Source organism: Motacilla alba, unplaced genomic scaffold (assembly GCF_015832195.1).
Source record: "Motacilla alba alba isolate MOTALB_02 unplaced genomic scaffold, Motacilla_alba_V1.0_pri HiC_scaffold_28, whole genome shotgun sequence".
In the NCBI taxonomy this organism is placed as follows: Eukaryota; Metazoa; Chordata; class Aves; order Passeriformes; family Motacillidae; genus Motacilla; species Motacilla alba.
Window position 1 is genome coordinate 870,745 of NW_024037374.1, and position 24,230 is coordinate 894,974.

General features: G+C 54.4%; 1 protein-coding gene and 1 pseudogene across 1 annotated transcript; one reads left to right on the forward strand and one right to left on the reverse strand.

The window, feature by feature from the left end:
- The first annotated feature begins 2,243 nt into the window (after positions 1-2,243).
- Positions 2,244-6,687, forward strand: LOC119696383 (cytochrome P450 4F3-like). The gene is made up of 11 exons (XM_038126099.1): positions 2,244-2,429; positions 2,696-2,840; positions 3,487-3,614; positions 3,999-4,129; positions 4,771-5,038; positions 5,378-5,444; positions 5,519-5,648; positions 5,718-5,851; positions 5,935-5,999; positions 6,082-6,164; positions 6,264-6,687. The coding sequence occupies exons 1-11, from the start codon at positions 2,244-2,246 to the stop codon at positions 6,442-6,444; spliced, it is 1,518 nt and encodes a 505-aa protein (XP_037982027.1). The 3' UTR covers positions 6,445-6,687.
- Positions 6,688-7,505: 818 nt separating this feature from the next.
- Positions 7,506-24,230, reverse strand: part of LOC119696322 — a 2,199,709-nt pseudogene continuing 2,182,984 nt past the window's right edge.

Genomic DNA, 24,230 nt, shown 5'->3' on the forward strand with positions numbered 1-24,230 from the left:
GAATCTTTGGTTTGCCCCTGTGTTGGTGTCAGACAGAGGAGAATGCTGAGGGTGCCACAGCTGTGTTGTCACAGAGAGGGGAACGCTGGGGTTGTAACTGCTGTGATGTCACAGAAAAGGGATTTAGGGCTGCCATAGCTGCGGTGTCACAGAGAGGGGAAGGTCAGGATTGCCACCACTGTGGTGTCACAGAGAGGGGAAGGTCAGGATTGCCACCACTGTGGTGTCACAGAGAGGGGAATGCTGCTGCTGCTACTGCTCTGCTGTGACAGAGAAGAGAGCGCTTGGGCAGCCATTGCTGTGGTGTCATAAAGAGTGGAATTTTGGGGCTGCCACTCTTGTGGTGTCCCAGAGAGGGCAACGCTGGATTTGCCACTGCTGTGGTCTCACAGAGAGGGGGACATGGTACTGCCACACCTGTAGTGTCACAGAATGGGGAGCATTGTGGCTGCCACTTCTGTGGTGTCACAGAGAGGGGAACGCTGCCAAACCTCCCCTGGTGCTGTGCCCACTCCAGGGCTGCTCCTCTGTGACACTGCATGGCCTCCTGGGGACATTGTGACACTGCAGGGACTGATGGGAACATTGTGACACTGCAGTGTTTCCTGGGGACACTGTGACACTTCTGGGACTTGTGGGATCACAGGGGCCTTCTGACACTCTGGGCCCTTGTAGAATCCAGAGGCCCCTTTGGGGCCATGTAAGAGATGGTCCGAACTTTCCGTCACTTGCCTCACGACCGTCACAAGGACAGAGACCGCGACCCTGAGGACCCTGGCTGGAGTTCTGGCCTGGCTGAGCTGGATGCTCGCCAAGTGATCGTTCACAGCTGTGTTTACAGTGACTGCTTCTAGCAGGGGGCTGGCAAAGGAGCTCCTCGCCCTGTGTGCTTGCACCTGCTTCCTGACAATAGCCCAGGAATTTCCCCACCTCTTGGCCAAATGAACTTTCAGGGGTAACTTTGGTGGTCCCCACAGAAAATCCTTCATCTGCCTCACTACCACCGTGACAGATGGAGATTGTAGCCCCCTCCCAGGGACTGAGTCTGACACGCCCATGATTCTAACTCGATGCAGGGGGGCTGACCAAACTGAAGCGAGATGTGCTAGGTGTGGTCATTGGGTCAAGAAAACATTGACTCTCGCTCACTGCTGAGAACATGACCTGTTCCCCCTTGACGGCTTCAATAGACTTATTCTTCATTGTACCTGTTCCCCCTCAGTGATTTCAGGAGACTTACCTGTTCCCCCCCTTGGCAAAGGACTATAATAGACCCCTGAGTTACCCAGGACTTTGAGATTCTCCCCGACGTCACAAGGCGAATTTCCATCGATCTGAACCACAAGGATTTTGTCTGTACCCTTGGTAACTGTACTCTCTCTCTTTTTATCTTTTATCTCTTTTCTAATCCCTCTGTCACATTTGCTGTGGGCACTCAATAAAAGCTGCATTTGTTTTGATTCATAGTGAAATCCCCTCTGTGTTGTTTTCGCACTCTGAGATCAGGTAACGAACCATCACGTCCTCCGCTTGTACGAGGATCGTGGCAGAGGTGCCCAGCAAACCAAGGAAAAAAGACAAAACCAGAGGTCAAAGTGTCGTGGGGTGCTGTGGGGTGTCATGGGGTGTCCCTGTCTGTGCCAGCACAGGCGCAGAAGCTCAGTGCAAGGAACAGCCACGGGAACATCCAGGGGACACAGGGACACCCTGCGGGACACGTGAATATCCCGCAGGACACGGCCCCGGGGCCTCGGGGACTTTGGGCCCACTGGGGGCGGGGGGCAGGGGACATACAGAGAGGGACAGGGACACACGGAAGGGAACACGGTCACATGAGGGAGATGGGGACAGAGACACTCGGAGGGGACAGGGACACATGGAAGAGAACAGGGTCACATGGGGGAGATGGGGACGGGGACAATTGGACAGGACAGGGACACACAACAGTGGATAGGGACACATGCAGAGGGATAGGGACACACGGGTGGGGAACAGTGATAGAGGGGTACAGTGGAAGCGGGAACAGGGACACACACAGGGAGATGGGGACACACCAAGGGGGGAACATGATGCCACCAGGATACACATGTGGGGACGCTGCCACCAGGACATGTCAGCACAAGGAGTCACCAGGACAAAAGGCGGATCCAGTGACACCCACTGCAGAGCCACGTGACCCCGCAGGTGACACCGCCCACGCCCGACCCTTGCCCTGTCCCCAGCCTGTCGCCAGGAGCGGTTCCATGGCGGTGGCCACGGTGCTAGGTTCCCTGGGCGCGGTGGCCCTGGGCACCTTCGTGGTGGCCCTGCTGCTGCAGTGGCTCTGGGATGCGCTGGTGGCTGTCACCCGATTCCGGGCCACTTGTCGCCAGCTGAACAAGTTCCCCGTCCCGCCCTGGCGCAATTGGTTGCTGGGACACACCGGCATGGTGAGGGGACAGCGGGTGGCACCTGCGGGGACAGCGGGGACAGGGGTGGAGGCACCTGCAAAGGAACAGCTGGGTGGTGGCACCTGTGAGGGGACAGAAGGAATGGGGTGGTGACACTTGGGGGGATGGTGAGATGGGGTGGTGGCACCTGCAAGGGGACAGTGGGGACAGACACACATGTCCCCAAGGCTGGCAGGGTCCTGAGGACAGACATGTCCCCAGGCCTATCTGTGCCCCCAGTGGCACACACGTCCTGTTGTCCCCAGGGCCAGAGCACGGAGGAAGGCCTACAGCAGGTGGACACCTTGGTGGCCCAGTACCGCCATGGCTGCCTCTGGTGGGGACTTCCCTGGCTGCCTGTCCTGCGCCTCTTCCACCCCAGCACCCTCCGGCCTCTCCTCAGTGCCTCAGGTAGGACATGGGACATCAGACGGGTCCCCAGGGCCACCCGTGGGTGTCACCGCACCTGGCAGAGAGAGCTGGCAGTGCCCAGGCAGTGGCCACCAACCCAAGCCCACAGGTCCCCAGAGGTGTCACCATGGCCAGGCCAAATGCCACCCCACAGTGGCCACCAACCTGTCCTTGAGGTTCCCCAAGGCCACCCAAAGGTGTCACCATGTCCAGCCTCTGGCTGTCCCCCAGCCCTCATCCTTTGGTGGCCATGGGTGCTGGGAGAGGGTCCCCACCCCAGGGTCCCCACCTGAGAGTTAATGGGTGCAGACAGGGCGGTGCCACCCCCAGTGTCCCCACACAGGGGCCCTGATGGCCCCCCAGTGAATCCCTGCCCACCCTGTCCTTGTACCCTGCAGCTTTCGTGGCCCCCAAGGACAAAATTTCCTACGGCTTTCTCAAGCCCTGGCTGGGTGAGTGGTGAGGGTTAGGGTGGGGACAGCACCTCGGGGCACCCTGTGAATGGAGTTGGGTGTCACAGGGGTGGGGACAGCACCCCAGGGTGAGCCCCCAGATGGATCTGGATGTGTCACAGGGGACAGGGGTGGTTGGGGAACAGGGACAACCTCCTGTGTGCCCTCGGCGGACCCCGGTGTCCCCTCCCCAGGAGAGGGGCTGCTGCTGAGCAATGGGCAGCGCTGGGCGAAGCACCGGCGACTCCTGACACCCGCCTTCCATGGGGATGTGCTCCGGAATTACCTGGGAATCTTCAACCAGAGCACCCGTGTGCTGCTCGTGAGAGATCCGAGATGTGCACGAGTCCCCACCTGCACCCCAAATCATGAGTGCTGCACCCCAAATCCTGACCTGCACCCCAAACTCTGACCTGCAACCCAAACCCTGAGTCCCACACACAAAATTCTGTCCTGCACCCACTGCTGCATCCTGAGTCCTCTCCTGCACCCCAAGTTCTGTCCTGTACCCAAATCCTGTCCTGTCCCATACCCCAAACCTGACCCCAAACCCCACCCTCACCCCTTGTTCATTGCTGCATCCCTGTTCCACACCCCCTTCCCAACTCTTCCCCCTCTCCCACCCCTCTCCCACCCCCCAGTTTATGCCCTGTCCCTGTCCCTGATCCCCTCCCTGTTCCCTGCCCAACCCAGTCTGTCCCCACAGGCCAAGTGGGGGGCAGCAGCAGTGGCAGCTGGTGGGGGGCCGGTGGAGTTGGAGGTGCTGCAGCCCCTGAGCCTCCTCACCCTGGACACGCTCCAGAAGTGCATCTTCAGCCACGAGAGCCACTGCCAGGAGTGAGTGTCACCTGTCCCCACTGACCACCCTGGTGGCCAAGGTGACCCCGCCATGTGGTATGCAAGGTGACCCCCAGCCAGGGAATAATTGGCATCTGACTCCATTGGTTTCAGAATGCTGAACAATTGCTTTATTAAACTATACTATATTACATTAATAGTATATTAAAGTGATACTATACTAAAGAGATACTAAAAAGACACTAAAGAAAAACCCGTGACTGCCTCCCACAGTCGACTAGCTCTGACCTAATTGGTCAATAAGTCCAAACAACCACCACCAGAATCCAATTAAGAATTCACTCTCAGTAAACAATCTTCATAACACATTCCACATGTGCAAAAACAACAGGAGCAGCAAGTAGAGATAAGAATTGTTTTCTCTTCTCTGAGTTTTCTTGCTGCGTTTCCCAGGACAAATCCTTGGGAAATTGTGCCTGCTGCTCTCTGTGAAGAGAGCTGCGGCTACACCACCATTGTCCCTCCTGGCCATCCTGGTGGCTGTGCTGGCCCCGCTGTGGTCCCCACTGGCCATCGTGGTTCCACCACTGTCCCTGTTGGCCATTCTGGTGGCCCCAATGGCCCTGCTATCATCGGTGCTGGTGGCCACAGAGTCTCCCCACTGTCCCTGGTTCCCACAGGCGGCCCAGCGAGTACATCCAGGCCATCCTGGAGCTGAGCTCGTTGGTGGTCCGGCGCCAGCTCCGGCCACTTCTCCACCCGTGGTGGCTCTACAGCCTCTCCTCTGATGGCCGGCGCTTCGCCCGTGCCTGTGCCACTGTCCACGCCTTCACTGCTGATGTGGTGCAGCGCTGGCGCCAGGCACTCGCCTGCCTGGGCCACCAGGCCTGGCTGGATGGCCACCAGGGACACAGCATGGACTTCATCGACCTCCTGCTGCTCACCAAGGTGGGGCTGGGGTGGTGGCCATGGGGACATGGAAGTGGTCAAGAGGGTGGTCGTGCCCATGGGGAGATGATGGTGACCATCAGGGGATGCTGGTGGCCATGCAAGGGTTGGCCATAGAGGCCAGGGGGATGCTGGTGGCCATGGCAGGGGGGGTTGGGCATAGACTGGTGGCCACAGGGGGACAGTGGTGGCCATGGCAGCATTAACCATAGAGCTGGTGGCCAGTGGGATGGTGGTGCCCATAGGATGGTGGCCATGGGGGAAGAGTGGTGGCCATGGATGGGATTTGGCTGTAGACCGGTGGCCCCAGGTGGCCCATGGCTCATCTCACCCTGGCAGGACCAGAACGGCCACACCCTGTCGGACGAGGACATCGCGGCTGAGGCTGACACCTTCATGTTTGAGGGTGAGCACGAGCTCCCAGGTGCCACTGGGGAGGAGCCACTCCAGTGTCCCCTCACTCACCCAATGTCCCCACAGGCCATGACACCACGGCCAGTGGCCTGGCATGGCTCTTCTACAACCTGGCCGGCCACCCTGAGCACCAGGAGCGATGCCGCCAGGAGGTCCAGGGGCTCCTGGCTGGCCGGGACACTGCGGACATTGAATGGTGAGATGTCCCCAGGGCCACCCCGGTCATGTGGCTCGGGGACACGGTGCCACCCCTGCTTGTCCCCAGGGAGGACCTGTCCCAGCTGCCCTTCACCACCATGTGCATCAAGGAGAGCCTGTGGCTGCACCCTCCTGTCACTGCTGTGTCCCGGCGCTGCACCGAGGACATCCCCCTGTGTGATGGCCATGTCATCCCCAAGGGTATGGCATGGCCAGGGTGTCCCCAGTGTCACCACCCCCACTCTCATCTGGTGTCCCTAAAGTGGCCATTCCCACCCCTCCAGGGGTCATCTGTCTGATGAGCATCTACGGGACCCACCACAACCCAGACCTCTGGCCCGAGCCTGAGGTAGGGCCACCCTATAAGATGTCCCTGTCACCATGGTGGTGACAGCTGTGTCCCCTCGGCATGACTGTCAGTGTCACCCCAGGTGTTCAACCCTCTGAGGTTCAGCCCAGAGAACAGCAAGGGACGGTCCCCGTCGTCCTTCATCCCCTTCTCTGCTGGCCCCAGGTATGTGCTGCACTGGGGACAGGAGTGTCCCCAAGTGCCACCCTTGTCCCTGGCTGGGCTCACAGTGGGGTGACAGTGACAGTGGGTATGCGGTGGCAGGAACTGCATCGGGCAGAGCTTTGCCATGGCTGAGATGAAGGTGGTAGTGGCATTGACACTGTCCCGGTTCGTGCTGCGGAGGGACACGGCGAGGCCACCCCCGCGCCGCAAGCCCGAGCTGATCCTGCGTGCCGAGGACGGGCTCTGGCTGCTGCTGGAGCCACTGGTGAGAGTGTCCTGAGGGACACGGGTCACCAGCACATGGGGACATCCCGCAAGGCGGGTGTCACAGCCAGGGGAGGAGCAGGGAATAAATGGTGGCATGAAGGGAACAGTATCGTGGTGGTGGTGGGGATGTGTTGTCCTTGGTCATGGGCCACCTCATGGCATGGACATGTCAACCCATGGACTTGTCCCCCAGGCCACTTGGCACCATCCATGGCCACGTCCCCCATGTCCTCATACAGCCCCATGTCACCATCTATATCTGTGACACCCCACACATGCCCAGTATCACCATCCACAGCCATGTCCACACCCATCTCCTTGTCCATGTCCCCATCCCCATCCCCACCATGTCCCCCAATGTCACCATCCATGTCTTAGTTGAATATCTTTATGTTACCCCAATGTCTGGGTGAAGGGATGAAGAAAAACGAAAGAAAATCAAGGCCAAAATAAAAGGATTTACGTGTCAATGCTGGCTGAGTATCCATGTGCTTGGGTGTGTAGGAAGGACCTTTTTTAGAGGAATTTCCACTCAATTGTCTCAAAAATCCTGGTTTTTTTGCTCCAGTCCATCACCATTTGGCTGTGAAAGATGCCTGCAGACCAGACAGAATGAGAATCATGGAATGATTCAGGTTGGAGAAGACCCCCAACACCATCCAGTATTCCTCGATGCCACCAGAAGAAATGATTGGATGCAAAAGGTGAGATTTTTTTGGGGTCAAAAGTAAAAAAACTGCGCTGTCCCCAGTGAATTCCTGAGGTCAGTTCGCATCCCAATGATTTTTCTCCTGCTGTGTCCAAGTGCCCAAGGGGAGACAGAAAGATGTGGGGACCACCAGCCAGGTGTCTTCCTAACGTGGATCACCAGGACCATGGCTCAGCAAGTCTCTGCCCAACGAGGGTCACTGTGGACCATCCAGCGGGGGTGCTCCAATGGGGGATGGAGTTGGAGCAGCGCTCAAAGCCCTTCCTGCACACGGGGCACTTGTAGGGCTTCCCTTACTGCTGCCTCCCTTGGTCCTGGGTCACGGTAGAGCTCTGGGAGAAGCTCTTCCCACACTTGGGACACTGTTAGGGCCTCTCCCCATTGTGGATCCTCTGGTGGGCAATCAGATGGCAGCTCTGCCTGAAGCTTTTCCCACATTCCCCACACTCGTAGGGCCTCTCCCCAGTGTGGATCCTCTGGTGCCTAATCAGGCGGGAGTTCTCAATGAAGCTCTTCCCACATTCTGAACACGTGTAGGGGCATTCCCCAGTGTGCATTGTCTGGTGGATGATCAGGTGAGAGCTGTCACGGAAGCCTTTCCCACATTCCCCACACACATAGGGTCGTATCCCAGTGTGGATCATCTGGTGGCGGTTCAGGCTGGAGCTCCTCCTGAAGCCTTTCCCACATTCTCCACATTTATAGGGCCGTTCATTGGTGTGGATCCTCTGGTGGGTGATTAGGTGGGAGCTGATCCTGAAGCTCTGTCCACATTCCCCACACTTGTAGGGCCGTTCCCCGGTGTGGGTCCTCCGGTGGACGATCAGGTTGGAGCTGATCCTGAAGCTCTGTCCACATTCTCCACATTTATAGGGCCATTCCCCGGTGTGGGTCCTCCGGTGGACGATCAGGTTGGAGCTGATCCTGAAGTTCATCCCACATTCCCCACACTCATAGGGCCGTTCCCCAGTGTGGATCCTCTGGTGGACAATCAGGTGGGAGCTCTTGAGGAAACCCTTCCCACATTCCAAGCACTGGTGGGGCTTCTTGCCATCATCAAGCTGCTCATGGACCACCACCTCAGAGCTCTGGCCAGATCTCTGGCTGCCTTCCTGGCACAGGGTGGGTCTTTCCTCCCCAGAGCACCCTGGGCTGGATTTGCAGCCCCTCCTCCTGCGGGATCTCCGGGGCTTTTCCTCCCCGTTGGATTCCTGCGCCATGGAGCCGCTCAAAACGGCCTCTGCCACGAGGTTCCGCCGTGGGGATTTGCCCTCCCTGGTCTCCATCCTCAGCTCCTTGTCTGGAGGAAGAAGGACAAGGAGAGGATGGGATTTGCCTCCCTGCCAGAGGCAAGGGGAAGGAGATCCCCCCAGTGCATCCCCAGCAGGACGGCATTGGCAGCAGGGCTGTGCTGCAGCCGGGGGCTGGGCTGGGAGATGGAGCAGGAGAGAGGGGGAAAGGGGCACTGACATCTTCCTCACCTGCCTCAGTGTCCCGGGGCATCTTCCGCTTCCTCGCAGCCTCCTCCTCCATCCGGCCAAGGTTTGGGAATGGGAAATCCTGATCTGGGGAAAAACAAGATGTGAGTGCATTGGCTTTGAAGGTCCCGCTGGCCAAGTCCATCTCTAGAAGTCACTGCCTGTCTGGTGGCCAGAAAAACCTCCAAAAATCAAGAAGGAATCCAAAAACCTCTCCCAGGAGTTCCCTGTTTTCAGTGTCCTTACTTTGGGGTTATGGGGGTCCCTCTTCTCAGAGCTGCTGGGGGTCTGTGGGTCCTGGGCATCCCCCCCTCCTGGGTCCTGCTTAGACAGGCTGAGGGGATTTGGGGGTCCCAGGGGTGACTTTATGATGCTCATATTCCCATTTGTCTGAAATTAGTTTTTCACCTTTAAGACTGGTTCTGAGAGCAAAGAGGGGGGAAGAAGTGCACAATTTGTTTTTAGAACCTCTCTCACTCCTCCACATTCCTGCTCCTGTGCTGTCTGCAGATGCACAGACAGCGGGACAGAGCTCTCCTTTGCTTTTAGTTAGTTTCAGCTTGCTGAGGCAGAGAAGTTCCCTGGACTCTGGTTTTTGGTTTTTCCTTTTCTTTGGACCCGTCTAAGCCTACTCTGGACTGAACACCCCGAAGAGCACCAGGAGCTCCCACCTGTGCCCCACCGGGGCTGGGCCGTGGCATTTCCAGCACCAGAGGGAGTGACAGGAGACTGAGTGAGCTGAGCTACAGCCCATGGAGGGACTTTGTGAGTTTGTCATCTCTTTTGGAGCAGCAAGAGGTTTTATTGTTTAATACTGTTCATTTTTTGGGCTGGTGAGTGCTTTGCCTGTTAAATAAACAGTTTTTTCCACTTTTCTCAAAGGAAATCTTTTTCCAGAACCAGTTGGGGGAGGGGCCTCTTGACTTTGCTCTTCTAGAGGAAACACCTTTAGAGGTTTTTCTCCCAAAATTGCCCTAAACAATGTCCCCATCGGCTTTGGCTTTGAAGGTCCCACGGGCCAAGTCCATCTCTAGAAGTCACTGCCTGTCTGGTGGCCAGAAAAACCTCCAAAAATCAAGAAGGAATCCAAAAACCTCCCCCAGGAGTTCCCTGTTTCCAGTGTCCTTACTTTGGGGTTGTGGGGGTCCCTCTTCTCAGAGCTGCTGGGGGGCCTGTAGGTCCTGGGCATCCCCCCCTCTCCCGGGTCCTGCTTAGACAGGCTGAGGGGCTATTGGGGGTCCCAGGGCTCATGCTCTCCTGATTCTGTGGAAAATTTTTTTGTGATTCATGTCAATTGGCAATGCAATCAGCAAATGCTTCTATATGCTGTGTGCACAAAGAAAGGTTCTGAAACTTTCTGACCAAATAGCCAAATAAAGCATCGAAATCAAAGAAGTATAGTAGAGTAAAAAGAGAGGAGGTAGCAAGACGGACCAATGCTTAGAATAAAACAGAGGAAGCTGGGGGTAAAGCTAAGAGATATTGCAACAAAGCAACTAAATGCTTAGGTATAATAAAAAGCTTGATGCACTTGACAAAATCATGCAGCACACACCAGGGTAAGGCCTCCCTCCAGACAACCACAAGAATAGGAATCAACGACCACCTGGAAAGATTATGGAATTGCTGCTCCCAGCTTATTGATATTTGCTCATTTGGACTAACCAAGCACACTGGAAAATGCTTTGTAGGCTTCAAAGCAGTAGATATACTTTTATGAGCTTGTAAGTGGGGTGTGCCGTGAGTGGAGCGGTGACTCCCCGGCCACCCAGCACTGCTTGCTTTCTTTAAAATAAAACATACAGAAATAAAATTCGGATTGACTATTGAAATTTTATATCAATTCGAACGCGGCTCCCAGGCGTCCCAGGGTCCCCTTCTCCAGCACCCCCCACTCCAGGCACTCAGCGCTTCCCCCGCTCCCCGACAATACTCCAGGGTCGGGGGCCCGGGCCCCACTCATCTCCCGGCTCCACCACCCCTCCAGCCTGCCGCAGCTCCCCCAGCTCTGCTCTTCCTGCCCCTCTCCCCACTCCGGGGCTCCCGCCTTTCATGCCCGGCTCTCCCGGGATCCCCAAAGCCCCTGTCCCGCCCCGCCGGCACCGGGCGAGCGCCACGTGGGCCCCGCAAAATCCCCCCAGGGCCATTTACGGCTCAGCTCTGCACTCTGCGAGATCCAAAAACATCCCCTCGTCATGTAAAGAAAAAATACCTCTCCCAGCGACACCCAAATATATTTGGACTCGACTCCGGAATCTGCGAGACCCAAAACCCCACCAACCCCTCCCTCCACCCCCCAAAAATCCCTCCCGGAGCTGCCGCGATCGACTCGGGGCGAACGAGCTTCCCCTCCGCGCTCTCCTGCGCGATGCAGGGCAATGCGGTTGCTGCCGGGGCCAGCCGAGCTGCGGGCTCGCCCTGGAACCCCGCAATGCCCCTTCCCACTGCTGCTGCTGCTCCCTCGGGCTGCTCCTCTCTTCCTGCTCCTCCCCCTTCCCCTCTCCCTGCCCTTCCTCCCGCTCCTCCTCCGCTCCCGCCCCGGACCCCTCTTTCGCACCCCCGGTGCCCCACGGCCCGCAGCATCACCGGCTCTGGGGCAGGGGGGAGAAACCCCCAGGAGCCCCCCAGCGATGGGCGGGGGGCTCGAGCCCCCCCAGTGCGGATCCGTCCGTCCCGTCCCGCTCCCCCCCGAGCCCAGATTCCGCTCCCGGGGCTCGCTGGGTGCGAGCGGGCGGCGCAGGCGGGGTGGAAGTGGGGAGCGCTGGGCGCTGCGGCTCTGCCCGGCAGCTGCGGAGGCACCGCTGAGGAACCGTGAAAAATGCGTATTTTATGACTGGCTTCTTTGCTAATGTTAAAATGAATATTATATGTGTTATGTTAGAAAGTTACGCTGTATTAATTTTCTTAAGTAGTGTGTTAAACACAGGTTATAACATCGTGTTAAAATAGAAACTATGCTATGTAAGATACTTTTTTTTTTTTTAAGCGGACTCGCACCTAGATAGCAGCCACAGGACACCTAAATCTTTCAGAGAAAAATTCTTGCTCTCTTATCAGATGAAACGAACTTCTTCCTGCCTCGCTCAGCCCTGAAGACGCCGTTAGGATTCAGAGGAAGAAGTTGACACTGCCCAGACAGGAATCCTTTGTTTGAATGGAATTTATGCATCATGTATGAGGTGTATGAATATGTAACCTGGCTATTGCTTTTAAGGGTTAATCCTCTGTTAACGTGTGTCCTATTTCGGGCTTATTTTGGCCAGAAAGAGGTACCCGGACTGTCTGTAACTCTTTGTTTTTATTGTCTCGTATTGTACTAATCCTAATTTTCCAAATTTTTATTACTCTAATTATATTACTATTTCTATAACCATTTTATTACTATTGAACTTTTAAAATTTTAAAAACAAGTGATTGGCATTTTTCACAGGAATGTCAGAGATACTTATTATAATATTGGCTTTTCACCAATAAAAAATTGATTCTATATGTGTGGTGTTAAAGTAACTTTGTTACATAGTTTTTATTTCTTTTGTTAACTAAAACTTAGAAATAGCTGATACAGTATGCTTGTGTTAAAATGGCTGCTTGGATGGGATAAAACCCAATGAACACAGGATGAGGACACCTGCTACAGACACGCCAACTGTCCGTACTCACCGTCTGAAGACAGTGTGGGCCGGGGCCAAAACTGAAGGTTATGATAAAAATGGACTGAAACCACACCCAAGGAATCTGCATGCTCTAAAAAGGCAGATCCGAAGAGGAGGTATGCTAAACAGTTCTTGGAACATGTAAACTAGATTTAGGAAAAGTTTACTAAACATAATTGTTTATGAATATGGAACAAGCTGAAGCATTGGAAATGGTATCTAAAGGCTGTTTCCAAATAGCAGGGGTGCTCTTGGCTGAGTGCCAAGATGCTCCTGGCCATAACATCTTTGCTCTATGGTCTTTGTCTCCTACTGTCCTTCATTAAACTTCAAAAGTTTCACAGGAGAGTGGACATGTTTTTCCCAGGAAATTGCTCAGTGTGTCCTCTGGCTGGAATTGGGAAAGGTGCTGCACTCTGCGGGTCTCCCCAGCAGCTGAGCTGAGTCCGAGCCAGAGCTCTTTCCTAGTTCTTTATCTCCCAGAGGTCTCTTTCCTATTTCTCTACCTCATATTTCTTGGTCAATACTATCTTCAATAAAACCGGTGTTCAATAAAATCCATGGGTTGTGGTCCTGTGGTCTCATTTGCAGCTTCCCTGGGGTAGAGGTGTCTCTCCCTCCTGGGATTGCAGCCCATGGGCAGGGTCCCTACTTGTTCAAACTTAGGGTACAGAGAATATTTCTTTGATTGTTTTGAGAAGTTTTGATCCTTAGGAGAACCCTGCTTTTAATCTTCATTTATGGAGAAAGCTTCTAAGATTCTGGGATGAATTGGAATCTATGAGATTTAGGGGTCTCCCCGTCAGGGGAACCTCAGGAGGGACTTCTACACCTTCTCCCTGCAGTCGTTCTGGGATTCTGTCAGGGACTCATTTTCCTTTTCTTCTTCCCTCTGCTTTGAGCTGGGAATGGGCTGGAAAATGTCCAGCAAAGCCACCTTTGCTATCTGCTCTGATAGCCTACTACACAGCTTGTGGGCCTTGTCACCTGCCCCTGCACAGCTCCCTTGGGAAGCAGGGCAGAACCAGCCCCTGGGAGCCTTGGGAATTCCCCTCTTGGATCCACGGCACACACTCAAATGATCTGGAATTTCACTTTCACAGCACAGCACCCCACATCCCACCCAAGAACCCTCAACTCACTCAAACCTATAATCCCCCACATTCCCAGGGAGCTCAGGCCATGTCCCCATCCCTGTCCATGTCCCCCTGATGTCCCCATCCATGTCTGTGTCCCCACCATATCCCCATTCATGGCTCTCCACGTCCCCACCCCTGCCCATGTCACCCATGTCCCCTTCCAAGTCCATGGCCAGGTCCTCTTGAGCTCCTCTTGAACCCAGGTGTCTAAAGGGAGTCAGGAAGATGTGGGGACCACCAGCCAGTGGATCACCAGGACCATGGCTCAGCAAGTCTCTGCCCAACGAGGGTCACTGTGGACCATCCAGCGGGGGTGCTCCAATGGGGGATGGAGTTGGAGCAGCGCTCAAAGCCCTTCCCGCACACGGGGCACTTGTAGGGCTTCCCTTACTGCTGCTTCCCTTGGTGCTGGCTCACGGTAGAGCTCTGGGAGAAGCTCTTCCCACACTTGGGACACTGTTAGCGCCTCTCCCCAGTGTGGATCCACTGGTGGGTGTCGAGGGTGGAGTTTTTCTTGAAGCCCTTCCCGCAGTTGGGGCAGCAGAAGGGCCTCTATTCTGTGTGACTCTGCTGATGCTTGAGGAGACGGTATCTGCTCTGAAAACTCTCCCCACACTCAGGACACTCATAGTGCCTCTCCCCGATGTGGATCCTCAAGTGACAGATCAGGTCCGAGGTGTCTCTGAAGCTCTTCCCACATTCTCCACACTTGTTGTGCAGTTGTCTGGTGTGGATTGTCTGGTGGACAATCAGGCAGAGGCTCCTGCTGAATCTCTTCCCACATTCCAAGCACTTTTAGGGCTCCTTGCCATCATGAAGCTGCTCATGGAGACCAGGTTAGAGCTCCAGCTGAAGCTCCGGCTGCCATCCCAAAATCAGCTGCGCTGTGGCCTGGGGTGCCCAGTCCCTGGAGAGCCGCTCCTGCAGATAGAAGCAGCCGGAAACAGGACTGGAAATGGGGTAATGAGAACGGGAATGTAGGATAGGGAATGGGAATGGCACCAGGACCAGCAATGGGATACGGAGTGGGGCAATGAGAACAAGAGTGTGGGATAGGGAATGGGAATGGCACCAGGACCAGCAATGAGATAGGAAATGAGAACGGGAATGTAGGATAGGGAATGGGAACAGCACCAGGACCAGCAATGGGATACGGAGTGGGGCAATGAGAACAAGAGTGTGGGATAGGGAATGGGAATGGCACCAGGACCAGCAATGAGATAGGAAATGAGAACGGGAATGTAGGATAGGGAATGGGAACAGCACCAGGACCAGCAATGGGATACGGAGTGGGGCAATGAGAACAAGAGTGTGGGATAGGGAATGGGAATGGCACCAGGACCAGCAATGAGATAGGAAATGAGAACGGGAATGTAGGATAGGGAATGGGAATGGGAAAGCCACTGACAACGGGATAGAGAATGGGGCAACAAGAATGGGAATGTGGGAGAGAGATTGGGAACGGCACTGGCAATGGGATAGGGAATGGGGCAATGAGAGGGGAATGTGGGATAGAGAATGGGAAGGGACCTGGGACCTGCAATGGGATGGGGAGTGGGGCAATGAGAATGGGAATGTGGGATAGAGAATGTGGGAATGTCCTGGGTTAGGGCAAATTTGGGAGAAAACCTCCAAAAGGGGCCCCGCCAGAAAGCAAACCCACATGGCCCCTCCCCCCAACCGATTCCTCAGAGAGATGTGGAAAAAAACTGTTTATTTAACAGGCAAAGCACTCCCCAGCACACAAAATGAACAATACCAGATGACAAAGATCATTCATTGCTCTGAAGAGATGACTGTAAGAGACGGTTTGATGTTTTCCCTCATTTGCCTCGCGACCGTCGGAAGAGCAGAGAACCAAGACCCTGAAGAGCCTGACTGGAGTTCTGGCCTGGCTGAGGTGGATGCTCGCCAAGTGATTGTTTGCAGGTGTGCTTACTGCCATGGTGCACTGCTTCGAGCAGGGGCTGCCAAGGAGCCCCTCGCCCTTCATGCTTACACCTGCTTCACGACAATAGCCCAGGAATTTCCCCACCTCTTGGCCAAATGAACTTTCTCGGGGTAACTTTGGTGGTCCCCCATGGAAAATCCTTCATCGGCCTCACGACCACCAGGATGGACGGAGATTGAAGCCCCCCTCCCAAGGACTGAGACTGACACCCCCTATATTTCTGACACAGGGGCGCTGGCTGGACTGAAGCGAGATGTCTGCCAAGTGCTGCCTGCAGGTGTGTTCGCTGGACCAAGACTGGTTTCCCATAGAAACCAGTCCTGAAACAATGGGTCCCGCTCACTGCTGAGATTGACTTATCCTGTTTCGGAACATGGATTGTCTGTACCTGTTTTTAATAGACTTATTCTCCCTTGTCTTTTACCTGTTCCCCCTCGGCAGAGGACTATAATGGACCCCGGAGTTAACGAAGATTTTGAGATTCTCCCCAACATGACAAGGTGGATCTATTGGCTGGTCCACGAGGATTTAATCTCTACGTCTGGTAGCTATACCTCTTTCCCCCTCTTTATCTCTCTCTCTCCATCTTTTATCCCCTTTTCTAATCCCTCTCATCACATTTGATGGGGGTCATTCAATAAAAGGTGCATTTGTTTTGATCAATACTGAAATCCCCTCCGTGTTGTTTTTGCACTCTGAGATGAGTTAGCGAACCATCACGACCCCCGCTTGTAGGAGCGGATCAGAAGGTCTCTCCGGTGGGTGGTCGCTCTGTTATCAGTCCCTCTGGCGCTGGGAAAGGCTGCAGAGTAGGGCTCTGTAGGCTGCAAAGTGTGAGCTCTCAGTGTTTCCCTCGGGTCCCAGTCTGGAGCAGGTTTGAATGGTTCCAGAAGAGGGAAAGAAAACCAGTTCCAGGGGAAAGCTCAGGCTGCCTCATCTAGCAAAACAAACTAACTAAAAAGCACAAGGAGCACCGTGTTCTGCCCTGTCCATGCCCAGACAACACAGTCCAGCCAAATGTGGAGGAGTGAGTGAGTGAGTGACTGAGTGAATGAGTGAGTGAGGCAGATAACAAAAACTCTGTGCTTCTTCTCCCCGCCTTCGCTCTGAGAGCCAGTCTTGAAGGCACAGAATAGAATATACAGCATAAACAGAAACACACGACTGGGGATACAAGCATCATAAAGTCACCCTAGGACATTCCACCCCTTATCCCCATATCATCAACTCACTACCAAACATCATGCATTTTATTCACTTAAAAACTTCCATCTGTTCCACCTAAAAATTACAAGCAATACCCATCATGACCCTGTCACATTCCCACACTGGACCACTGAATCCAGGCCCCAGACTGCAGAGCTGCAGGATTCCCCACATTCATTTTACTCACTCAAAACTCCATCCTTCACTTGCTCAGACCTTCAACACTTACACATTTCCTTCTATCTCATGTCGGTGTGGTTTATTGTACAGACAATGACAGTAACATCCAGCAAACAGTGATATTTGCATATCACTCTCACCCCACAATCAGATCTCCCTGAGGTACACATCGTGTTGTTCCATCTCTCTGCATTATCCACCATGTGCAACCTGGTCCCTGAGCAAAGACAACCCCACCAATGGGTTTGTCTGTACTCGAGGCAGAATTGATCCACACTGTCTTCCCTAACAAACCCCTGACATGTTCCACCGGGACTTTATCTCCATCTGTTATATTCAGGGACTCAGACTGGGCAGAACCTGCTCGGTTGGTGGAACCTCAGGTGTGAACTAACCAGGTGGCCTTTGCTAAATGCTGCTACAAATTTTTGAACCACCCAGTGCTTTCAAGTGGGTTTTTAGTAGTCCATTGTGCCTCTCCACTTTGCCTGCAGCTGGTGCATGGTAGGGGATATGATACACCCACTCAAGGCCATGTTCCCTGGCCCAGGTGTTGATCAGGCTGTTCTTGAAATGAGTCCCGTTGTCCAACTCAATCCTCCCAGGGGTACCATGCCTCCACAGGACCTGCTTTTCAAGGCCCAGGATGGTGTTACAGGCAGTAGCGTGAGGCTCAGGGTAGGTTTCCAACCATCCCGTGGTGGCTTCCACGTAGCGCTTGCCTTGGCGTGTCTGGGGCAGTGGGATGCAGTCAATCTGCCAGGCCTCTCCATACTTGTACTTGGGCCACTGCCCACCATACCACAGGGGCTTCACTCGCTTGGCCTGTTTGATGGCAGCACACGTCTCACAGTCGTGGATAACCTGACAAACACTGTCCATGGTTACATCCACCCCTTGGTCTCGTGCCCACTTATAGGTGGCATCTCTACCCTGATGGCCTGAGGCATCATGGGCCCATCGAGTTAGGAACAACTCCCCCTTGTGTTCCCAGTCTAAGTCTATCTTTGACACCCCTATCTTTGCAGCCTGGTCTACCTGCTCATTGTTTGGGTGCTCCTCATTAGCTCTACTCTTGGGGACATGGACATCTACATCACAGACTTTCACAGGGAGTCTCCCTACCCTGGTAGTGATGTCTTTCCACACTTCAGCAGCCCAAATTGGTTTTCTTCTATGCTGCCAGTTAGCCTCTTTCCACCTCTCCAGCCATCCCCACAGAGCATTGGCTACCATCCAGGAATCAGTGTGGAGGTAGAGCTTTGGCCACTTCTCTCTTTCAACAATGTCCAGGGTCAGGTGAACGGCTTTGAGTTCCAAAAGTTGGCTTGATCCACCTTCTCCTTCAGTGGCCTCTGCGACCTGTCGTGTGGGGCTCCACACAGCTGCTTTCCACTTCCCATTCATTCCTATGATGCGACAGGAACCGTCAGTGCAAAGAGCATAGCGAGTTTCCTCTGCTGGCAGTTGGTTGTATGGAGGAGCTTCTTCAGCCCAAGTCACTTGTTCTTGCTCTTTATCTGTGACATCATAATTTTCACCTTCAGGCTAATTTGTAATTACCTCCAAAATCCCAGGGCAATTCAGTTTACCTATACGGGCGCGCTGTGTGATAAGAGCAATCCACCTGCTCCATGTAGCACTGGTGGCATGGTGGGTGGAAGGAACCTTGCCTTTGAACATCCACCCGAGCACCGGTAGTCAGGGTGCCAGGAGGAGTTGTGCTTCTGTGCCAATCACCTCTGAGGCAGCTTGGACTCTTTCATAGGCAGCCAGAATTTCTTTCTCTGTTGGGGTGGTTAGCTTCAGACCCTTGGTAGCTTGGACTCCAAAATCCCAGTGGTTGACCCCAAGTCTCCCCAGGCACCTCTGCCAAAGGCTCCAGGACAAACCATGGTTCCCGGCTGCAGAGTAGAGCATGTTCCTCACCTCTGGTCCCATCCTGACTGGGCCAAGGGCTACCGCATGAGCGATCTCCTGCTTGATCTGGACAAAGGCTTGTTGCTGCTCTGGGCCCCAGGGGAAATCGTTCTTCTTGCGGGTGACCAAATAAAGAGAGCTCACAATCTGACTGTACTCAGGAATATGCATTCTTCAAAAACCTATGGCGTCTAGGAAAGCTGGTGTTTTCCTTCTTATTGGTTGGTGGAGACATTGCTGTGATCTTGTTGATGACATTCGTAGGAATCTGATGCCGTCCATCTTGCCACTTTACTCCTAGGAACTGAATCTCAAGAGCCGGTCTCTTAACTTTGCTCTTTTTGATGCTGAAACCAGCTTCCTGGAGGATTTGGATGATTTTCTCTTCTTTCTCAAACACTTCCGTAGGTGTGTTGCCCCAAATCAATATACTGTAGATGTTCGGAAGCCTCATCCTTTTCTAGTGCAGCCCAGATCAGTCCATGGCAGATGGTGGGGCTGTGCTTCCACCCCTGGGGCAGTCGGTTCAGGTGTTCTGCACGCCCCTCCAGGTGCAAGCAAACTGAGGCCTGCAATCTGCTGCCAGGGGAATGGAGAAAAGTGCGTTAGCAATGTCAATAGTGGCATACCAGTATGCTACCTTGGACTCCAGCTCGTACTGGAGCTCTAATATGTCCGGCACAGCAGCGCTCACTGGTGGAGTCACTTCATTCAAGGCACGATAGTCCACAGTCAATCTCCATTCTCCTTCAGATTTATGCACAGGCCAAATGGGGCTGCTGAAGGGTGAGTGGGTTTTGCCACCCCTTGGCTCTCCAGCCCTCGGATCATCTTATGGATGGGAATCTCAGCATCTCAAGTGGTTCTATACTGCCAGCGATGCACTGTGGAAGCAGCAATTGGTACCTGTTGCTCTTCTCCCTTCAGGAGTCCTACTGCAGATGGGTTTTCTGATAGTCCAGGCAAGGTGTTCAATTCCTTAGTGTTCTCAGCCTCTACAGGAGCTCTTCTAAAAGCCCACCTGAGTCCCTTTGGGTCGTTGCAATAGCCATTCTGGAGGAAGTCTATGCCCAGAATACACAGGGCCTCTGAGCCGGTCACAATAGGATGTTTGTGCCACTCCTTCCCAGTCAGGCTCACCTCAGCTTCCAACAGGGTCAGTTGCTGAGATCACCCTGTTACCCCAGCAATGGAAACAGGCTCTGCCCCCACGGGTTCTGTCTCCATGGTATCAGGGTACACTGTGCACCAGTATCAACTAAGGCGTTGTATTTTTGTGCCTCTAATGTGCCAGGCCATCAGATCCACACTGTCCTAAATACCCAGTTCTCCCGTGCCTCTCCCTAGCTAGAGGCATGACCCCTTAACCCTGGTTATTCTTTCTTTCCTGGCCATACATGCTAGAGGTTCCTCCAAGGGGATCTGACAGATCATACCCAGTAGCTCAGTCATGGGAGGTTGAGGCTACCTTCACTTTAGTGGAATTCCCTCGGTGAGTGCTCCCTTTGAGTTGCCAGGACAGAAGTGGGTTTCCCATCCACCTTCCCATGTCTTCCCCATGGTCACACAGAAAGAACCACAGGTCAGCCCGTGGGGTGTACCCTCTCTCTCTCTAGCTTTAGGACATTGGGCTCTGACATCTCTCTCTCCCTCTAGGGGACATTGGGCTCTGACTCTGGGGCCTGTGACTCGCACGGGTGCTGCATTGATCTTCCTCACCTCCTCCTTCATCTCCCTCATCTCCTTTTGGATGCTCTTGATCGCAGCAGAGACATGAGCCTGCATTGGGCCATTGATCATACTCTCATCATTTCTAAGCTTGTTGCTGACAGAACCCGCTGTCTCTCGGTTGGTATCAGCATCAATCGCTGCAATGAAGGTGGTCTATTGAGATGGCCCCAGATGTGCCAGACTCCACAACATTTGCCCTGTGCACCTGACCGTGTCGGGGTCATGATCATACTGTCCATCCCTCCCAAAGAGTATCTCCAATACTGTCACTTCTCTCAGCTGTTAGATTCCTTCCTTGAGGATCTTCCAGCACATTCTATGGTGGTGCTCCTGCATTCCCTCCCTGTGGACAAACCTCTCTCTGACACTCATCAAAAGCCACTCCCAGAGGGAAAGGGACCCTGGCTCCCTTACAAAAATCTGATTCATACCTGAGTCCTGGGTCAAGGGTCCCAAATCCCTTGCCTCACCACCATCCAGTTGCATGCCTGTACCCATAATGTCCCAGACCCAGAGTAACCAGGTTGTGTAAGCCCCACGTCCCCATCGTACAGTGTCTTTGTGCAGATTACAGAGACTTTCGTACATCAGGGACTCAGTGATGATCTCAATCGTTGGCTGCCATGTGGGTTGTGAGGGCCCTCCATTCTTATCCTTGTCTGGGGTCTCTGATTTCATCTTAGGCCTCCTTGTTTCCACAGGGGCGACTGCTGCAGGCTGTGGCTGCCTTTGCGGTTCAGCTGGAACCTGGACGGTTGTAACATCTGTGGCTTCCACTGCTGCAGCATCAGACTCTCCCTCTCTGAGGCAGGGGGAGGGCTTCTCCCCAGCTGGGGAAATGTGCTCCTTCAGCATCTGGCCTATCTCCTTCACCAGAACCCCTACCCAGTCTGTGTGGTTCATTTCTGAGGGGGGCTGTGTGGCAGGGGCAGGCTCTGGGGCACAGCATCCCTAGGCTCTGGGGCAGGTGTCAGGGTGGTTATCCAGGTTAATCTTCCCTTATCTCTGAATGCTGAATAGAACAGGCCTATCAGCAACACCAGCCACTGTATGATACCATTAGTATTTAGAGTGGATCTGAACCCTTTGAAACTGCTGGGGCAGACCCAAAGAGCTGGGTGAAGGGTTTGGAGAAAATTTTCCCCAGTGTCATTTCCTCACAGTAAGTACCATTCTTAAAGTAACCCCAAAAGCATACAGTTGGTGTGTCATAGCTCTGAATCCATGTACCTGCCTTCCAGAGGAAGTTAAAGATCCATGAATTCCTAACCTTATTAGGCCATAAAGCAAACTGGATAATAGCCACAGTAGCCTTAGCTATGGTTAGCCTGTGTTGAGCTCCTGTATGCAGCTGCAATACTCACCCTGGCTGCGATGGGCTTTGCTACTGGTGTGGACGAGGGGTGGCATGGGCAGAGCACACAGAGATTTCAGGGACGTGGGCGGGGGATTCATGGCCAGCACCTTGCAGCTGATCCCCTTGCCCCTCCTCTCTTGTGGCCATGGCAAGAACTGGGTGGGATGGCCCTGGCAGGAAGGTCTCCTTGGCTTCCTGCAGATCCAGGTTCTGACTGTGGCTCTGTTCCTCTCTCTTCCAGCCCTTCAAGCCCTGAGTGAAAACGACAGCCCCTCCCACATAAGCACCTTTGTTCAGGCGATGTTCCAGGGAAGAGCTGCAGAACTACTTTCATCTGCTGCCTCAGAAGAACCAGTGTCTCCTGAAGACCTCCAGATGCCTTGGAAGATGAGACCACCTGGAGACCAGAGGAGACCAGCTGGAGCTACAGGGACAGCTGATGCCTGGCACAGCTGAGCCTGTGGGAAGCTCCCATAGCTCCTGCCTTCCCCCTCCCTGTTGACAGCTCCCTCCCTCCAGCCCTCAGACCCTGCCCATCCCCTTTCTTCCCTCCCAGCTCATCCCTTTGCTTTGCCTTCCATTAATAAACACTTTGGCTTCTTTGCTTTACCTGCATCTCTGTGGAGCTGAAGCGATGCAAATCCAGAGCCCTGGGACACACAGGCCCCTCCTGCCGTTCTCTTCCACGCTGAGTTTTGTGCACAGACCCAGAGGAACAAGGGCAGATCAGGCTGGAAAGGTCCCTGTGCTGAAGGACAATTTCCACAACACTGTGGAGTTACAGATCTTGCTGAGCACCCTGGAGCCCCTGGATTTTGGAAGAGCCAACCCAAGGATGTTCTGAACCCAGAACCAGAGACCACCAGGGCTTAACAGAGAGCTTTGGGTGTGCCTGAGAGCAAATGAAGCAGCAGCACGGTGCCCGAGACTCGGACGCGCGACCGTGCCAGTGCTCGGAGCTCTGTCAGGCAGTGCCGGGATCCCGGGTGTGGTTCTGGTCCCCACAACCAAGGAATGGCAGCCCCAGCCTCAGACCCAGTCAGAAAGCCAAGCAAGTGAGACCAGAGGGAGGGCAGCCTTCCAGTTTCACTTGGGCATGTACGCAAAACAACCCCTGCTGCTTCTTCCTCCGCTTGTGTGTGGGGTGTGCTGGTGGCAGAGGCAGCTCTGCGTTCCAAAGCCTGTTGAGAGCGGGCATGAAAAGCGCTGCATGCACAGCAGGGAGTCCTGGAAGTGGCTGGCAAGAGCGTCCTGTGGGGACAGGGCTCTGGGCTCTGGCCGGGAACAGCCTGGGTTTGCTGCCGTGAGCGCAGGCAGGAGTTGAGGCAGCTGAAGAGGCAGCAGGCAGCTTGTGTTTCCAGAGGGCCTGGGGCTGCACCTCTGAACCTCCACTGGACACACACTTGGGAGAATGTGAGCTAGAGCTGGAGTGCCTGTCCTGAAAGGACCTGGAGTCATTCAGCCTTGCCAGCTTTTCTTAACAGTGTGTTGGTGTTCCCCAGGAAAGCTTCACATGTGGGGAAATGCCTTTGGAGGAAAGGGGCTTGCTTCTCAAGGAAAGTGCTTCTCAGGGAGCTCCCAGTGAGGGAGGTGCAAGTGTCCCCCTGGGGCTCTCTGTGCTCCTTTCAGTCCTTGAGGCCCATTGCACTTGGCACAGGGGCAGGGCCAGGGAGAGGGCTGTGAAGAGCAGGTTTGGCATCCGCCTGGACCTGCAGAGACCAACCCAAGCACCTGCAGCAGGGTGTGTTTGTTCCCCTCCTTTGGGCAGAGGTGTGAGCAGGAGCATCTCTGTCCAGCCACGAGCCCCAAAGCTGTCTTTGAGAGCTGTGAATTAAAAGGCCTTTACGCACACACTTTTCTCATCTTCCCTTTCTGCTGCGTTTCAACTCTTGCCAATATGCATTTGCCTCTTGCTTGGAGGAAGCTGCTGTGGCCCAGGGCCAGCACAGAGCTGGGCTGGGTGGGCCAGGCAGCGTGGAGAGTCTTGGCTGATCTTGCTGTGTCCCCAGCCTCAGAAAAAGCTTGGAAGCTTTGCCTGCCAAGGTGTCCTGCCCATTGGCTCTCCCTGTGCATCCTGGAGAGAACAAGGTGGGCATTTCTGGCAGCTGGGCATCAGCAGGCCTTAAAATGGAGGTGAGTTGTGGAGCGAGCCCAGCTGAGATACCCTGAGAGGAGCCCAGTGCTCCTTGCTCCTCTCTGCTGACACGTTTGTCTGGTTTTGGGATGAGCCTGGCTGTGTGAGGGGTGCTACGTGGACATGAGACAGCCGGTCCTGTCCCGCTGGGTCCCAGCAGTGCCTCGCAGCAGTCCTGCATCCACGTCAGGATGCTGGCCAAGAGAGGTCCTGGAAGCTGAGGCAGCTGATTTTAAGCTTGTGCAGGTGCCTAGAGGTCAAGGCCAACGGTGTTTCCTCAGAATATATCAGTCCTGAGGGGTCTCCCTCATTCAAAGAAATTGGCAGAGGGTTGATGCATT